This window comes from Monoraphidium neglectum, assembly GCF_000611645.1.
Source record: "Monoraphidium neglectum strain SAG 48.87 unplaced genomic scaffold scaffold00305, whole genome shotgun sequence".
NCBI lineage: Eukaryota > Viridiplantae > Chlorophyta > Chlorophyceae > Sphaeropleales > Selenastraceae > Monoraphidium > Monoraphidium neglectum.
In genome coordinates this window covers 5280-18951 of record NW_014013323.1, presented here as the reverse complement: position 1 = coordinate 18951, position 13672 = coordinate 5280, and the positions used below count along the sequence as shown (strand labels likewise).

Below are 13672 nucleotides of genomic sequence, written 5' to 3'. Positions count from 1 at the left end.
GGGCGGAGGGCGGAGAGAGAGGGGAGGGGCCGGCCGACGCGCCGGCGCGGCGCGGTGGGGGCGACCAGGGCGCCGCAGCTGCGCCCGCCGCCGCCGGGCGGCGGAAGCCGGCCGTCGCAGCGGCTGGCGACGACCGCGGCACGGCTGCCAAACACGCGGCCGCCGCCGCCGCCGCACAAGCCGCCGGCGCGCCTGCGGGTGCCACGCCAGCCGCTGCTCAGCACCAGCGGCGGCCGCCGGTGGTTGAGAGGGAGGTCCTTGTCAGCATCCCGCCGGGCGGCGACGCCGCGGCGGCCGTGTCACTGCCAGGCACGCTGGCGGTGCCGGCGGGCTCGGCCGGCGCTGTGCTGTTCGCGCATGGCAGCGGCAGCGGCCGGCTGAGCCCGCGCAACCGACAGGTTGCTTCTGCTCTGAACGAGGTGCGTGGGTTTGGCACCGTGAGGCCTGAGCCGGTTTACTCCCTGGTGCATAATGCAGTTTTCTCACGCACTGCTCTGTTATCTTAGGATTAGGATTATGACAGGATTCTGGTTGGTGGTGGTGATAAGGGGGCACACCTCAAGGCAGACGCTTGCATGTGGCCGTGGAGCCATTTGCATGGCCCGGCCGGCCTGCGGAACGAGTGCAGCGGCGTGCGCCGGCCCAGCCGACGGCGGCGGCCACGAGTCATACATTCTGGGGTCGCTGCAGCAGACGGGCATGCGCACAGCTCAACCTTTGCGGCCCAAGCTGTCCCCCACCCCGCACCCCCCCACGCACACACACAGCTGGCGACGCTACTCACACACCCCAACTCTCACACACCTAGAACCAACCCTTCGTTCCCTAAACCCCCAAAGCCAACCGTTAAATGCCAAAACCCCCAAACCCGAAACCCCCCCTGCAGGCGGGCGTCGCTACGCTGCTGTTTGACCTTTTGACAGAGAACGAGTCATCCAACCGCCGCAACGTCTTTGACATCCCCCTGCTGGCGGGCCGCCTTGAGGGGGCGCTGGGGTGGCTGAGGGCCGAGGGCGCCTCACTGGGGCTCGACCCTGCCCTGCCGGTCGGCTTCTTCGGCGCATCCACCGGTGAGGGGTTTCTGCCAATCGCGGGTTTCGCGGAAATTGGCGGCATGTCAATCTGTCGATCTGGGGGCTGTGCCAGGCGTGCAGAGTGTTGACTTGACTTGCGGGCGTTTACTGCTCTGGTAGCGTATTTATGGCAGCTGGTGACAGCAAGCGTGAAAAGGCAGGTGGCGTTGACAGCCGCCTCGCAGAAGCGTGCCCCTTTTGACTGTGCCGCTCTACCTGGCGTCCCTTCCCCGGCCGCGCGCGCTCGCGCACGGAACCAGGCGGCGGCGCCGCGCTGTGGGCCGCCGCGGACCTCGGCCCCGCCGTCGCCGCCGTCGTGTCACGCGGCGGCCGGCCGGACCTCGCCGCCGGCCGCCTGCCGCGGGTGACGGCGCCGACGCTGCTGCTGGTGGGGGGGCGCGACAGGGATGTGCGTGCGCTCAACGAGGACGCGGCCCGCGCCATGACAGGTGAGGGGGTTGGGGTGCCTTCGCACCGCCGGGGATGCTGACACGCATGCTGCCGTGTTTGACCGGGTTCGACCGGGTCTTGTGTTGCTGTGGGGAAGGGCTGGTGAAAGAGCGGTGCGGGTTCACCAGGCGTGCGAGATGGCCGCCTTGCAGCGTGCGTCAGGTAAGACCAGATGTTTTAGTTCTGAAAGTCGCAACGGGTTCCCCCTAGTCAGCTCGCTGCCTCACCCGTCTCCAGGCGTTCAGAAACCCTGAACCCTGTTGCCCGACCCCGCCCACTGTCAGCACAGTACAACGGCAGATGGCACACCAACCCTCCTCTGCCTGACACCATGAGTCGGCCAATTCCGATCAACCAACCGCAAATCAACAGACAGTTGAAGCCGCTGCTGCAGCCGCCCCTGTTTTATCGCCCCCCCTTCCCCCTCCCCTGCTACGCCGCCCACCGCGCCCGATGCCACGCCGGCTGCTGCCCGCGCAGGTTGCCCAGAGGTCGAAGTGGATGTCATCCCGGGAGCCACGCACCTGTTTCCAGAGCCTGGGACACTGGAGGCCGTCGCGTCCAAGGCGGCCGCCTGGTTTGCGCAGCACTTTGCCGCCTGCCGCCGCTCGCCGGGCGCGTAGGTGAGCATGAGCCCGGCTCCGAGTTTTACGGAGCCACGGGGCTCCTGTGCGCCCATCGGCGCGGTAGCGAGCTGCAGGCACGCGTGGCGCGCAGCGCTCGGACGTGAGCGCGGCGCGCGGCGTGGCGGTGATGGGTCAATGCGTGCAGGTTCTCAGGAGTTGGGCCCAGCTCATAGCGGGGCCCTGCCACAGCGGTGTTTTGATGTGCCGGGGCACGGTCGCCGGCACTGCAACCAAAGGTCACGTAATGAATGCTTGTCAGCAAGTCGTGGTGCTGGTTTGCTGTCAGCCGGAGAGAGCACGCCCAGGGCTCTCGTTTGTGACAGTGTGACTTGCCGCATCAACCCCCCTCCCCATCCCAGCGCTTGCCCTTGTTTTGAGCGCACGCACACGCACACGCACACACACACTGTCCACAACCACGTGCGCAAATGCACTACAACCTCGGCGATTCATGCTGCTCAGCCGCCACACGCACGCAGGGATGCAGCGCCGCTGTGCAGCTGCACGAGCTGGTTTTACAATTTTGAGTCGGAAGTATGTAGGCAGTCGCCTGTAGCAGTGTGAGAGCAGGGTGATATGCCAGGTTGCACGTTGGCTGATCAATGGTTGAGAGTGCGTGCCCCAATTTGTCACAGGGCCTCCCAGGAGGCGCTCATGCGGCTGCCCCAGTTTTGAAGCGCCCAACCCCGCGAGGTGGCCCTCAGCACAGATTTTGGATTCCCTTACTGCTGGCTTTGCCTCAACCGCCCAGCCGCAGCTGCAGCAGCGGCCCTGCCGCGCAGCGTGTCGTTGCTCACCGCCGCCTTGCGCTGTGTTGCTGCATGTTGCTCATCTCATCGCATTGATGCTCATCGAACTGCGGCCTGGCTTGCTGTGTGTGCCATTTCGGGCGGGGCCCACCATCAAGCAGCCGCATGCAATTAGGCTTTGGGGGCCCTCTCTCACTGGCAAGTGCTGCCTTTTGTGGCATTGCGAGTTGTTGCGTGCACAGAGATGCTTGCCGTCAAGTGCTGGGCAAAGCACCCACACACATGCATGGCAGTCTATGCAGAAGCCCGTCAAGTTGCAACACCCCAGCCATCTCTTGGGTTTTGGTTTGAAACACTCGCTCTGCAACGTGGGGCGCTCACAGGCCACACCCGCTGGCCTCTTGCTCGCCCCTGACCGACCACACTCAGCCAATCAAGACGACATGATTTGACCAGCAGTCCAAACGGCAGCCGGCGCGCAAGCCCCGCCGCCATCGGGCGTTGGACTGTGTGCCCCAGCCACTGTGTGTGCAGCCACGTCTGCTGCGACTGGTGGAGTGTCCGACATCTCGTTATTTGCTGTCGGCCGCGCCCCGCGCGTGCAGAGCTTTACACAGAGTTTGCAGCCACTGGCGGATCGTGGGGAGCGAGTTACAGCATAGTAGCGGTGTGTGCAATCCCAGCCAGCCAGCTGGGAAAAATGAATGGAAGTCGGGCACCTGTCTAAAAGGCAGTGGCCAGGTGGAAGGCGTCACGTGTGGCAATCATCAACAAAAACAGGCACGTACATATAACATGCGCGCCCACAAATGACCCCGCACGACACGCGGGCGTGCGCCCATCACCCCTGCCGGCTGCAGCCGGCCCAGCTGGGTACTAGTAAGTGCGAACCTGGGACATCCCTCACCAACATGAGGCCCTGTGAAACACGCGCAGCTGTGCTCACACGCAGGCCAAAGGCTCAGGATAAGAGCTTGCACGCGGTACGGCCCACACAAGCAGTATTGAAAAGCGTTCTTTGTCGATGGTGCATGCCGCAGCGCTTGCTGGCTGCCGCACAGCCACGGTGCTAGAAGCAGGAAGTAAAGCTAGGTATGGCTGAAGTTGGCCCGACAAGCCTCAAACGTTTGGCCGACTGAACCCTGTGCAGGTGCAGGAAAACCAGCAGGCCGCTCGCCCACGTGCCAGCTGCCTCGCGCACCCACCCGGGCCCTCCCTCAACGATGGTGCAGTTGGGGTGCTGGGGTGGTGGTGGGGGGTGCGCGGGGGCCGTGTGTGATGGTGCTGTGAGGTGTGCATCACAGGTGAGCGGAATCGAGGGCGAGCCGGGGGCAGTGGGAAGGAGGCTTCAAGTAGCAGCGCACCTCAAGCCACGAGCCTCCTTGGAAGCGTGACGCACAGAACGAAGAGCAGCGCCACGCCAGTTGCGCGTTGGGGCGCAAAGCTCGCCAAGCAGCGGCAACTGAGCGCCCCGCGTGCGTGCAGGCCACGGGCCGGACGAAAACGCCTGTGGCGTGCCCAGGCACAGCAGGGCGAGCGGGGCGAGCCTGCCGGGCGCAGCTGGGGCCCATTGTCCTGACAAGAAAGAGACGCACCCGGAAAAGCGCGGGGTGGCTAAATGCACAGGGCGCGCTGCGGTATCACGTGTCCCCCTGAGCGCGAGCGCAAGAGCGCCCGGCTCATTTGGGCCAGGTACGCGCCGGCAGCGGCGCGGGTGGTACAGCCATGCATGTCGGTTCTGCAACCCAAAGGCACCCGCATTGGGGTGGCGATGGCGCTGCACGGTGCTGTGAGTGCAGTGGCAGTGGCCCGATGGCGTGAGCGGTGCGAGTCCAAGGGCAGGGTGAGGTGCAAGTGAGGCTAGTTGAATCGACAGGTGCGGGCACCCGCGGCTGCGGGCCGCAGAGGAACCCGAGGTGGCGTGGCGCCTTCGCAGTTGGCGCTGCGGCTGGCCGCGGCGCGCGCACGCGCGAGCAACGACAAAGCCGGCCGCGTTTTGAAGGCCCCAAAACCGGAGGCCCTTGCAAGCCAGGCCCGGCTGTCTAATTGGGGCGCCGCTCGCGCGGCGACGTCAACGTTGCTAGCAAGAGGGCGGGCTGGGGGCGTGTGGCCGTGTGACAGGCGGCCATCGCCCCTCCGCCCCCCGCCTGGGGCCACACTTTTTGGAGGGCCCCAGGGTGCATGGTCTTCAACGACCCCTAAAAATTCACGCATAATCTTTCGTAGCCGACCGTGACGCGCCCAGCAGCCGCCGCCGGCCCAGCCTGCGGCGGGGCGCGGTCTGGCGGCCGGCGGTGCACGGCCGAGGGCGGTGCACGGCCGAGGGCGGCGCCCGCAATGTGCAGTGCTCCCATTGAGGGGTTGTCTCGAGATCATGCGCAACACAGCATTGTTTGGGGGACCCCACCCCTTCCCCCTGGACAATGGGCTTCCCGGGACTTCTTAGTGCAAACTTCCGAGCATAGGCCAGCGCAGAGGGTGTCATCAGTGAATTGTGGGACTCCCGTGCCCGACCAGGGTGTTGCAGGAACCCCCTCGACTTCTTATCGCAAGCCAACCTCGCAAGTCATATGAGTCATGAGAACGCCGCGCATCAAGAAACCCCTGCTTGGGTGCTCAGCAGCGGGGCGCCAGCCAATGGCGCGCCACGCCATTTCAAGCAGAAGGGGGCGACGAGAAGGGGCGTCGCTGGGAGGGCAAAACGCTTCGCGCAACGGTCTCGCGGAGCCGTACGTGTGCGTGGCGTGCGGTGTGTTGGCGCTCGGCAGGGGCCCGCGGCGGATGCAGGGTCGAGGGCTGATGATGAATATGTAACAGGGGGGGGGGGCGCAGGCCAGCACCAAGGTGTGCATAGCCAAAAAGGATCATTTGGGTCTTGCACCCTGCGGGGCCGAGATGCCTCCCTGCCCGTCGGGCGAAGGGCGGCAGGCAGATGCCGCGCCTGTGTGCAGACTGAGGTGCGGGGCCAACTGTGGCGGGCCGCGCGCGCACCAGCCGCCTACTGGCAAGCTGCCGCTGCGCGCAGCTGCGTCCTGAGGGAGTTCGCGTCTACCACGATCACCGGCGCGCCCGCGCCCCAGCCCCCGCCGGCCGGCCGCGATCCCTCGCCCTGCGGCGCGCCCGCAGGCGCGGCCCCGGCCCCTAAGTCGGGCTCCAGCTCGGCGGGCAGCGGCGGCGGCGCCGCGGCGGCCAGGGCGGCGGCGTCGTCGCCACCGCTGGCGCCGCCGTTGCCATCGTCGCCGCAGGTGTCCAAGACTGGGTTGATGTCGATGAGCACAACGGGGCCGCTGACGGGGACAAACACGTCCAAGGTGTCTGCGGGGTTTGCGGCGGCGCGGCGGTGGCGGACTAAGGTCGGGGTTCGCGGACAGTCCGCGGACAGTCCGCGGACAGCGCGGGGCGGGCCCGCGGCTGCAACGTGCGGCGGCAGCCGCGGCGGGCGAGTGTGCATGGAACCGGGGGGGGTCAGGACCCAGCGGGCGCGCGCAGCCAGCCGCGGCTGCAGGGCGGGAGCTGGTGATTGCGTTGCCGAGCCAGCCGACTCGGCTCGCGCCCACTGCGGCGAACCGCAACAGTGAGTCCTCTCCGCAGCGTTTTCAAAGCGCATCAAGCCTAGCGCTGGCACCCCGTCGTCGGCCCAAAGCGGGCCAGTCCGGCAACTCACAGGAAGGCAGCGGGAAGCCGCCGAGGCAGTCCGCATGGAACGCGCAGACCGCGGCCCGTAGGCGCTCCTGCTCCTGCAGGTCTTGCAGTCCGGGGAAAAAGCCGACCGGGTCGCGCTGGAAGATGGCTGTTGGGGCGCCGTCCTGCACATAGCACCGCAGCTCCCGCGCCGGCTCAAGGCCGTCCTCCCACTGCCGCAGCGCGATCTGCGGCGCCGCCGCCACACCGCCGCCGCCGCCGTTGCCGCCGCCGCCGCCGTTGTGGCTGCCATTGCGCAGGCGCCGGATGAGGTCGAGGTCGGTGGCCACGCGCTCGGAGGCGCGGAGCAGGGATATGACCTGGCTGGCGCAAGTGCAGCGCAGCCCAAGGGGCCCCAGCGCGGCCGCGGCGTCGGTAGGGGCGCTCCAGTTCAGCTTCGGCGTGACGGCGCCGCCCAAGCGCGCAATTGCCGCATCGATCTCCGCAGCTAGGTGCTGCTCAGCTGGGGTGGGCGCGGCCGGCGGGGCGGCGCCCGCGGCCGCGGCCTGCGGGGCGGTCCGCAGGGGGGGGGCAGGGGAGTCACCGCGGGCCAGGGTGACCACGCGGTTCCCGGCCGCCACTGCCAGGACTAGGGGCACGAATCCTCGGCACCATAAATCACATGGGCGAGCAGGGCCCTGGTGCGACGCTGGAGATGTTTTCGGGGGCAGCGCACCTGGTGTTGCGCCAGCCACGCCGTGCCCCAGATGGAAGCTGCCGCATCGTCGCTGAGGCATATCACCTCGCTGGCCGGCGTCAGAGAGGCGAACCGCTTGCTCCAGGTGGAGAACTGAGTGTGCAGGAGCGCCATTGGTGCCATTGGCGGGCCCTCGCCTGGCAGGGAGGACCGGAATAATGGGCGGCGCCGGCAGAAATCATTACCCCCTGCAGCGCACCGCTGTGTGGACAGCACAGGCATGCACTGGCACGGCAGTTGCGGGCGGCAAAAAAAATTGGATGTGGTAAACTGGCCGATCACATACTTCAGCCCCTCGACCGGCGGCTTCAGGCAAGCGCGTGACTTGGTAAAACGACATGCTGCACTCACTCGGCAGTGCGTCTTCCGGGTCAGGAAGACGCATTCCAGGCATTCCAGCCGCTCCCAAAATGTTTCACGGTCGGGAATAGGTGAGAAAAGCTGTGGATCGTCTGCCGCTATCGCATGACCTCCTGGTGTTGCGAAGTTTTATCACATGCCGGGGTATATATCGCTTCTCACTTGTGTGAGTTGAGATGAAGACAAGCAGGGAAGAAGTATCACCTGGTCGCTTCGCGCGCTGACTAAACTTTGGCAGCGTGAGCGCTCCCAGCCCTTGGACACCTATGCAAAAATGAATGGGGATATCATGGTCGACACATACACGACACGTGCCGCCCGCGTCGAGGTTGTTTTGATGCGGTCAATCTGCGGCGCCCAATCTCCAAGATCCGCCTCCGACAACCTGTGGCCGCCGCAAGCTTCGGTCGCTGCCACCGGTGCCCCCTGGCAGCCATCTGCTTGTCACAGGAGACACTTATGGCATGTAATGAAGCTGCACGTGGCAGGGGGCAGCCGCTGGCGCTGGTCGGAGCGTGTGCGCTGTGGGCGCGCACGCTGTGAGCAAATGAGTGGCCAGCGGCTCGGACTGGCTGGCCCTGCCCGCAGAAGCTGCGCTTGCACTGCCCACAGTTGAGTGCGTTTGTTCGAGCTGCCAACCACCAGACTTCTGGGCCTGCTTCGACACACGCAGAGCGCCCTGTAGGCAGCAAGCTGGGCCTGGGCATGGGACATACATTCTCGCTGTAGGTATCAGCGGCACCTCGACACATGCGCGCTGCACTGCTGCATCCCTGACTGCCATACTGCTAGACCCCCCAGACCACACGCACAGAAGAGATGCTTAGACGGTGATGCGGCTGTCACACATGAGTAGCACAGAAGTCTTGTGGGAATCGAACCGGCTGCGCAGTTGCCGCCCTGAACACCCTTCATGTACTTACAGGATTTGAATTTTGGTCATGCTGCACCAAATCAACACCAGTCACGTCTGTCGGTTGGCCATGGCGGCTGCTCCACAGGCCGGCATGATATCATGCAGCTGGGTGGCTGTCGGATGGCTGTCGGAATGAGGAGCGGTGCAGGCAGGCCCACACACAGACGTAAAAGCGCGGTGCCATTGCGCATTTGCTGCTCTCGCAACTGCAGGAGGAGCAGCAGCCCCCGCTTCCGGCAGCGCAGTGCAGAAGCGCCACGACTTTGTCGCAGCTGCGACCCTTGAGTAACGTCCAGCCACCTCGACCCGCCCTGCGCACTTCCACACATCAGCCCATCCCTGACAGGAACGGTTGAGGGCGCAGCGGCCGCACCTTTGCAAGCATCCTGCACAACGCTTTGCCGAGTGCGTCATGCGCGGCACCCACGTTGCTGGGTGAGATACAGTCACCCAACACCCGTCAGCGCGGCTTTGTGGCCAGCATGGCCTGCTGCCACCGTGTGACGTCCACAAAGCCGGACCGCTCGCCGCCCTCGAAGCCCGCCTCACGAAAGGAGTCCTGGGGAGCACAAAATGGGTGGCACTGGTGGCATGTCTGGGCGACTCCGCATGGGTTGTCTTGAATTGTGAGCGTTGCCGCCCTCGACGACTGTGCCACAGCGCACCTAACCCTGCTGCCATCCTGGCCATGCAAGCGGCTGTACGCCACGCACACACACAAAAACGTGCGCAGAGACTCTCACATGCACACATGCCCAGACCCAACTGCGCGCGCGCACGCACGCACGCATGCATACGCGCGCGCACGCGCGCACACACACACACACACACACACACACACACACACACACACACACACACACACACGAGACACGCACGCACTTGTATGCACACAAAGGCGAGCACCAACGCGACCCACCTGCATGAGGTGCTCATGGTACTCTCTGATGAAGGGCTCAGGCGCCCCGACATTCAGCAGCCAATGGAACGCATCACCCAGCAGCGGCGCGGCGCCCTTGAGCCTGCGGGTTGTGCGCACACCCACACGCCACCGATTTTGCCGGGTGATTTTTAGGGCAAGCTGCGGCGCCTGTGCCTAGCCACTGTGCATCGGCTGTTCGCGCCAGGGGCCTGGCCTTTGCAGGGATACCCAGAAATCAACGGCTGCCTGCAGCACCTGCGTCACCCGCGCATTCCGGCCGCCTCACTTTGTCACCCGCCAGGGCGGACGCATGGCCGGCGTCACCCGTAACCGCCGCGTGCCCACCTGTGGAAGATGACGTGCTCCAGGCCGTCCTGCCGATGGTCGACGAATGCCACCACGCCACCGGGGCGCAGCAGGCGGTTTGCCTCTGCCAGAAACGCCAGGCGTGCGGAGTGGGGCAGCTCGTGGGCGACAAAGGGCACCTGTTTGCGTGGTTGAAAGGTAGGTTGGTTGGTTGGTTAGTAGGTTGGTTGGTTGGTTGGTTGGCCGGCCGAATGGCTGACTGGCCGACCGGTTGATTGGGTGATTGGTGGATGGGCCATTTGGCCGATTGAATTATCATCTGTCGTTGAAGCAAGCGGGGCGTTGTGTGTCTTGGGGCTGGAGGTCAGCGATGCCGGCGGTCAAGCGGCGCATGAATTGGTTGCAGGGTGCAGGGATGGGCGGGAGGGGTGCCTAGTAATTCAGTTGCCGTCAGAGCGCCCACGCTGGGTGGCGCTCCACCCACAAGACCTCACGCGTGTGTGTGCGCGTGCTGAAGACCAACCCTGCGCACGCACGTGCGCGTGCTGTGCAGGGGACAGCAGCGGCCGCGCTTGTCGCTGGCGCGCGGGCTCACCATGACGAAATCAAAGGTGCCTGCCTCCAGCCCCGTGGCCTCCCCCAGGCCAGCCCTGAAGCTAAGACGGCCGCCCCCAACCACCTGCAGTCGACCCGGGCGGAAGCGCCGCGGTTTGCGGCCGTCGAGCTCTGAGGCTGCGCGCCGGGATGGGAGATGGTGGAGAATGCGACGCGCACTCATGTAGCCCCGGCCATTGTTTGTATAGACATACACGCAATCTGGAGGAGGGTGAGTGATGGTGTGGACAGCCGAAGGAGTCCCACCTCGTCAGGGGCTGCCAGCTCGCCAACGTTGGCCCAGGCCACCATGTAGGGCGACGCGTCGACCCCCACAATTTCCGCCCCTGGCAGCAGCTGCGCCGCCAGCCGGCACAGCCGGCCGCTGCCACAACCAAGCTCGGCGCCTCGCGCGACCTCAGATCGTGAGCAGCCGAGGCGGGCTATGACGGCGTCAAGGACGCGGGACATGACGAGCGGCCGGGCGGCGCGCATCGGGGACGGGTGCGCTGCCGCAAGCGCAGCTTTGTCGGTGTCGCAGAGCGCGAGAAAGGCAAACATGGACATGACGGCCTCACTGGGTTTGAGGCGTGGGGGTTGGGCGATTCGCGGGGCGAGAGCGGCAGGACATGGCATTATTAAGAAGGTTCTGAAGGAATGGAATTGTGTGTGTGTGTGTGTGTGTGTGTGTGTGTGTGTGTGTGTGTGTGCGCGCGTGCGCACGTGCATGTGTGTGTGTGCGTGTGTGTTGTCTGTGAATGCTCCTTGTGCAGGGATGCGCGTGCGCCTGTGCTAGCCGGCGCTGCCCTTGTGTAAAAATCGCTGCCTGATCGTCCTACGGAAGTTGCAAGCAAGCAGCGCCGTGCACCCCACGCGCAAACTGACTCGATCGGCTGGCGCCACTGCATTCCCTGCACACGCTCACCCACCTGTTTGCCGCTGGCGCCCACGCGCCGTGCCCATGCCAGACATGAAATGGCTCCTGTACATATGGAGGCACTTGCACACCCGCCCGCTGCAGCTGCCGCCCAGCTTCCCGCAGGCGCGGCGCGAGCTGAGGCAGCAGGGCTGCGAGGTCATCTTGGGTGTAAAAATCGAGCCCCTGGGACTTGAGGTGGTCTCCCAGCTTGGAGACTGTGAGAGTGTGCATGGTTTTATCTTTTCTGTTACATTATATGTTTTGTATGTCATCTTGAGCATTTTCATGACCAAGGAGGGGGTGCTGTGAAATGGCGCAGCAGGGCACAGATAGGCGCCGAGGCCGAAAAGCGTCCCAAGATCTTTTTGCAAGCTGCTGAGAGCCACGCGCAGCGGGCGCCCGTCCCACCAATGGCGGCCTCGAGCCAAGAGTGTGGCCATCCGATGCGACCAGTGGCGACGGTGGCGTCCTCGTACGCCTCTGATTCCTCAAAGCTAGCAGCGGCGTGCGGAGGTCGGAGTCGGTTTGCGCGCTGCGGCGCAGCGCGTGTGGCCACGTAGAGCTGGGTGCACTGGCTGCTTTTCAGACTTGCGCGTGCGCAAGGGTGATGGGTCTGGGGCAGCATTGAGACGAAGGTACGGGATTTCAACCTGAGTGCCCGGGGTCGGGTGACAAGGTTGCCCGGTCAGGGACGAATAATGGTGGACACAAGAAACACGCGCACATTCACACTTTCGTACCCTCCCAACGGTCCAGACGGCCAGTTCCTACATCACTCTTCACTTTTCGCAGGCCCGTTCGTGATACCTCTCTATTGCTATCCTGGTCACGAAGTTTGCATCGATCACTCCTGCAATTCTATCCTATAGTCTGCGGCCTGAACAAACTGGACACTCCTCGACCGGAATGGCCGCGTTTGTGCCTTTGTGGTAGCTTGCCAGCACAATTCAGGCCTGTAATCAAATAAAATTCACCATGCCGGTAGCGCTCATTGCTCGCAGCTCACCGGCCGCAGCTGCGGCCAGCGCACGAGGCACCCCCAACGGCCAGGCAAGGCATGCGCACCGGCTGAGTGTCTGGGCTCATGGGCCCGCTCCCTGCGGAGCGCATTTATGCGCACGCACAATGTGTTGCCTTCAAACGCGCTCCCGCACCTGACAATTTCAGTAGCCTGCGGTGGCCTCCCAGCCATCAAGATCACGGACACCTGCCGACCCGCACCATTTCCAACCTGCAGGCCCCTCCGGCGCACGCCAATGTGGGCGGCGCGCCCGTCCTCGTCCGGCGCCGCTCGGTCACCGTGGCGGCCGCGGCCCGCCTGCCGCTGCTAACGCTGCACATAGATGACATCATCGACGTCACCACGGGGGCCTTGGTCAGTCAGAGCGCCGCCCTCGAGGTCCAGCTGCCCGGCGGGCAGCTGCCTCAGCAGCAGCCGCCGCGGGCGCCAAGGGACAACCCTTGGGCCGGCTGCCCGTTCGCCGTCGACGACGACGATGGCAGCGACGAGGAAGACGAAGAGGTCGCGCGCGCCTCCTCCGCCAGAGCGTCTGCGGCGGCCGCACCCAGCGCTTGCGCGAGGGCCCCCAGCGGACTCGGCGGCGCCAGCCTCTCCCGCCGCGAGCCCGCCGCCGCCGCGGCGGTCACTCCATCAGCGGCCGCGCCGCGGAGCTCGCCGTTCGCCGAGGCGGCCGGTCGTTCTTTCAGTCTCTCTGGGGCGCGCGGGGCGAGTGTGCTGCGGCTGCCGCAGGGGCGAGGGGTCGTGAAGCTGGAGACCAGCCATAGCGTCGTATTCGGACGCGAGCCGGAGCAACTGCATGGGTGAGTCGGGAATGTCGGGCGCCGCAGTACCACGGCACGGCACAGCACAGCACAGCACAGCACAGCACAGCACAGCACAGCACAGCACAGCACAGCATAGCATGTGGCACCTCAGCACTGTGCAGGAAGGACAGGGCAAGTCGGCACAGCGCAGGGCAGCACGGGCATGCGTGTAACGTCATGCAACTTGTTCACCCCGAGGCAGGAGGCAACTCACAAAGACCTCCTGCAGCCATGGCAGCTTCCAGGGGACAGGGTGAGGCGCAGCCACCACCCACGGATCGCAACCCCTCGCCTTCCACTCTCTCGGGCGCCAAGATTGCTTTTCAGGCTTCCCATTTTGCGAAAAATCCATCCATCTGCGCCTCAACAGGTCTGGCGCTCTGTGCGTGAGCCTCGGCGCCGGCGGCGGTGCAGCCAAGGAACGCTCCTTTGTTCTGCACCACCAGCCCGGCGCCGAATGCGAGATCAGCGCCCCCAACAGCGGAAAAGCCCACAGCGGCGGCGGCACGGCCATGGGCGCCGTGCTGACGCCGGCCGCCATGCTGGGTGCGGCGG

General features: G+C 65.3%; 3 protein-coding genes across 3 annotated transcripts in view; 1 reads left to right on the top strand and 2 right to left on the bottom strand.

Annotated features, from left to right (window-relative positions):
• Positions 1-2146, top strand: part of MNEG_2641 (hypothetical protein) — a gene marked incomplete at both ends in the record, with an annotated part of 5530 nt that extends 3384 nt beyond the window's left edge. Inside the window, 4 exons of the mRNA XM_014048883.1 lie at positions 69-419; positions 887-1070; positions 1334-1522; positions 2004-2146. Coding sequence (XP_013904337.1) covers positions 69-419; positions 887-1070; positions 1334-1522; positions 2004-2146 — 867 coding nt within the window. The remainder of the gene's footprint in view (positions 1-68; positions 420-886; positions 1071-1333; positions 1523-2003) is intronic.
• Positions 2147-5896: 3750 nt separating this feature from the next.
• MNEG_2640 (Cell division cycle protein) lies at positions 5897-7390 on the bottom strand (the record flags this gene model as incomplete). Its single annotated transcript, XM_014048882.1, has 3 exons — positions 5897-6213; positions 6563-7085; positions 7256-7390. 3 exons carry the CDS (start codon positions 7388-7390, stop codon positions 5897-5899), a joined length of 975 nt encoding a protein of 324 aa, XP_013904336.1.
• A 1622-nt stretch (positions 7391-9012) lies between these two features.
• MNEG_2639 (hypothetical protein) lies at positions 9013-10941 on the bottom strand (the record flags this gene model as incomplete). The annotated part of the gene is made up of 5 exons (XM_014048881.1): positions 9013-9111; positions 9472-9574; positions 9820-9959; positions 10376-10459; positions 10642-10941. 5 exons carry the CDS (start codon positions 10939-10941, stop codon positions 9013-9015), a joined length of 726 nt encoding a protein of 241 aa, XP_013904335.1.
• Positions 10942-13672: the final 2731 nt, after the last annotated feature.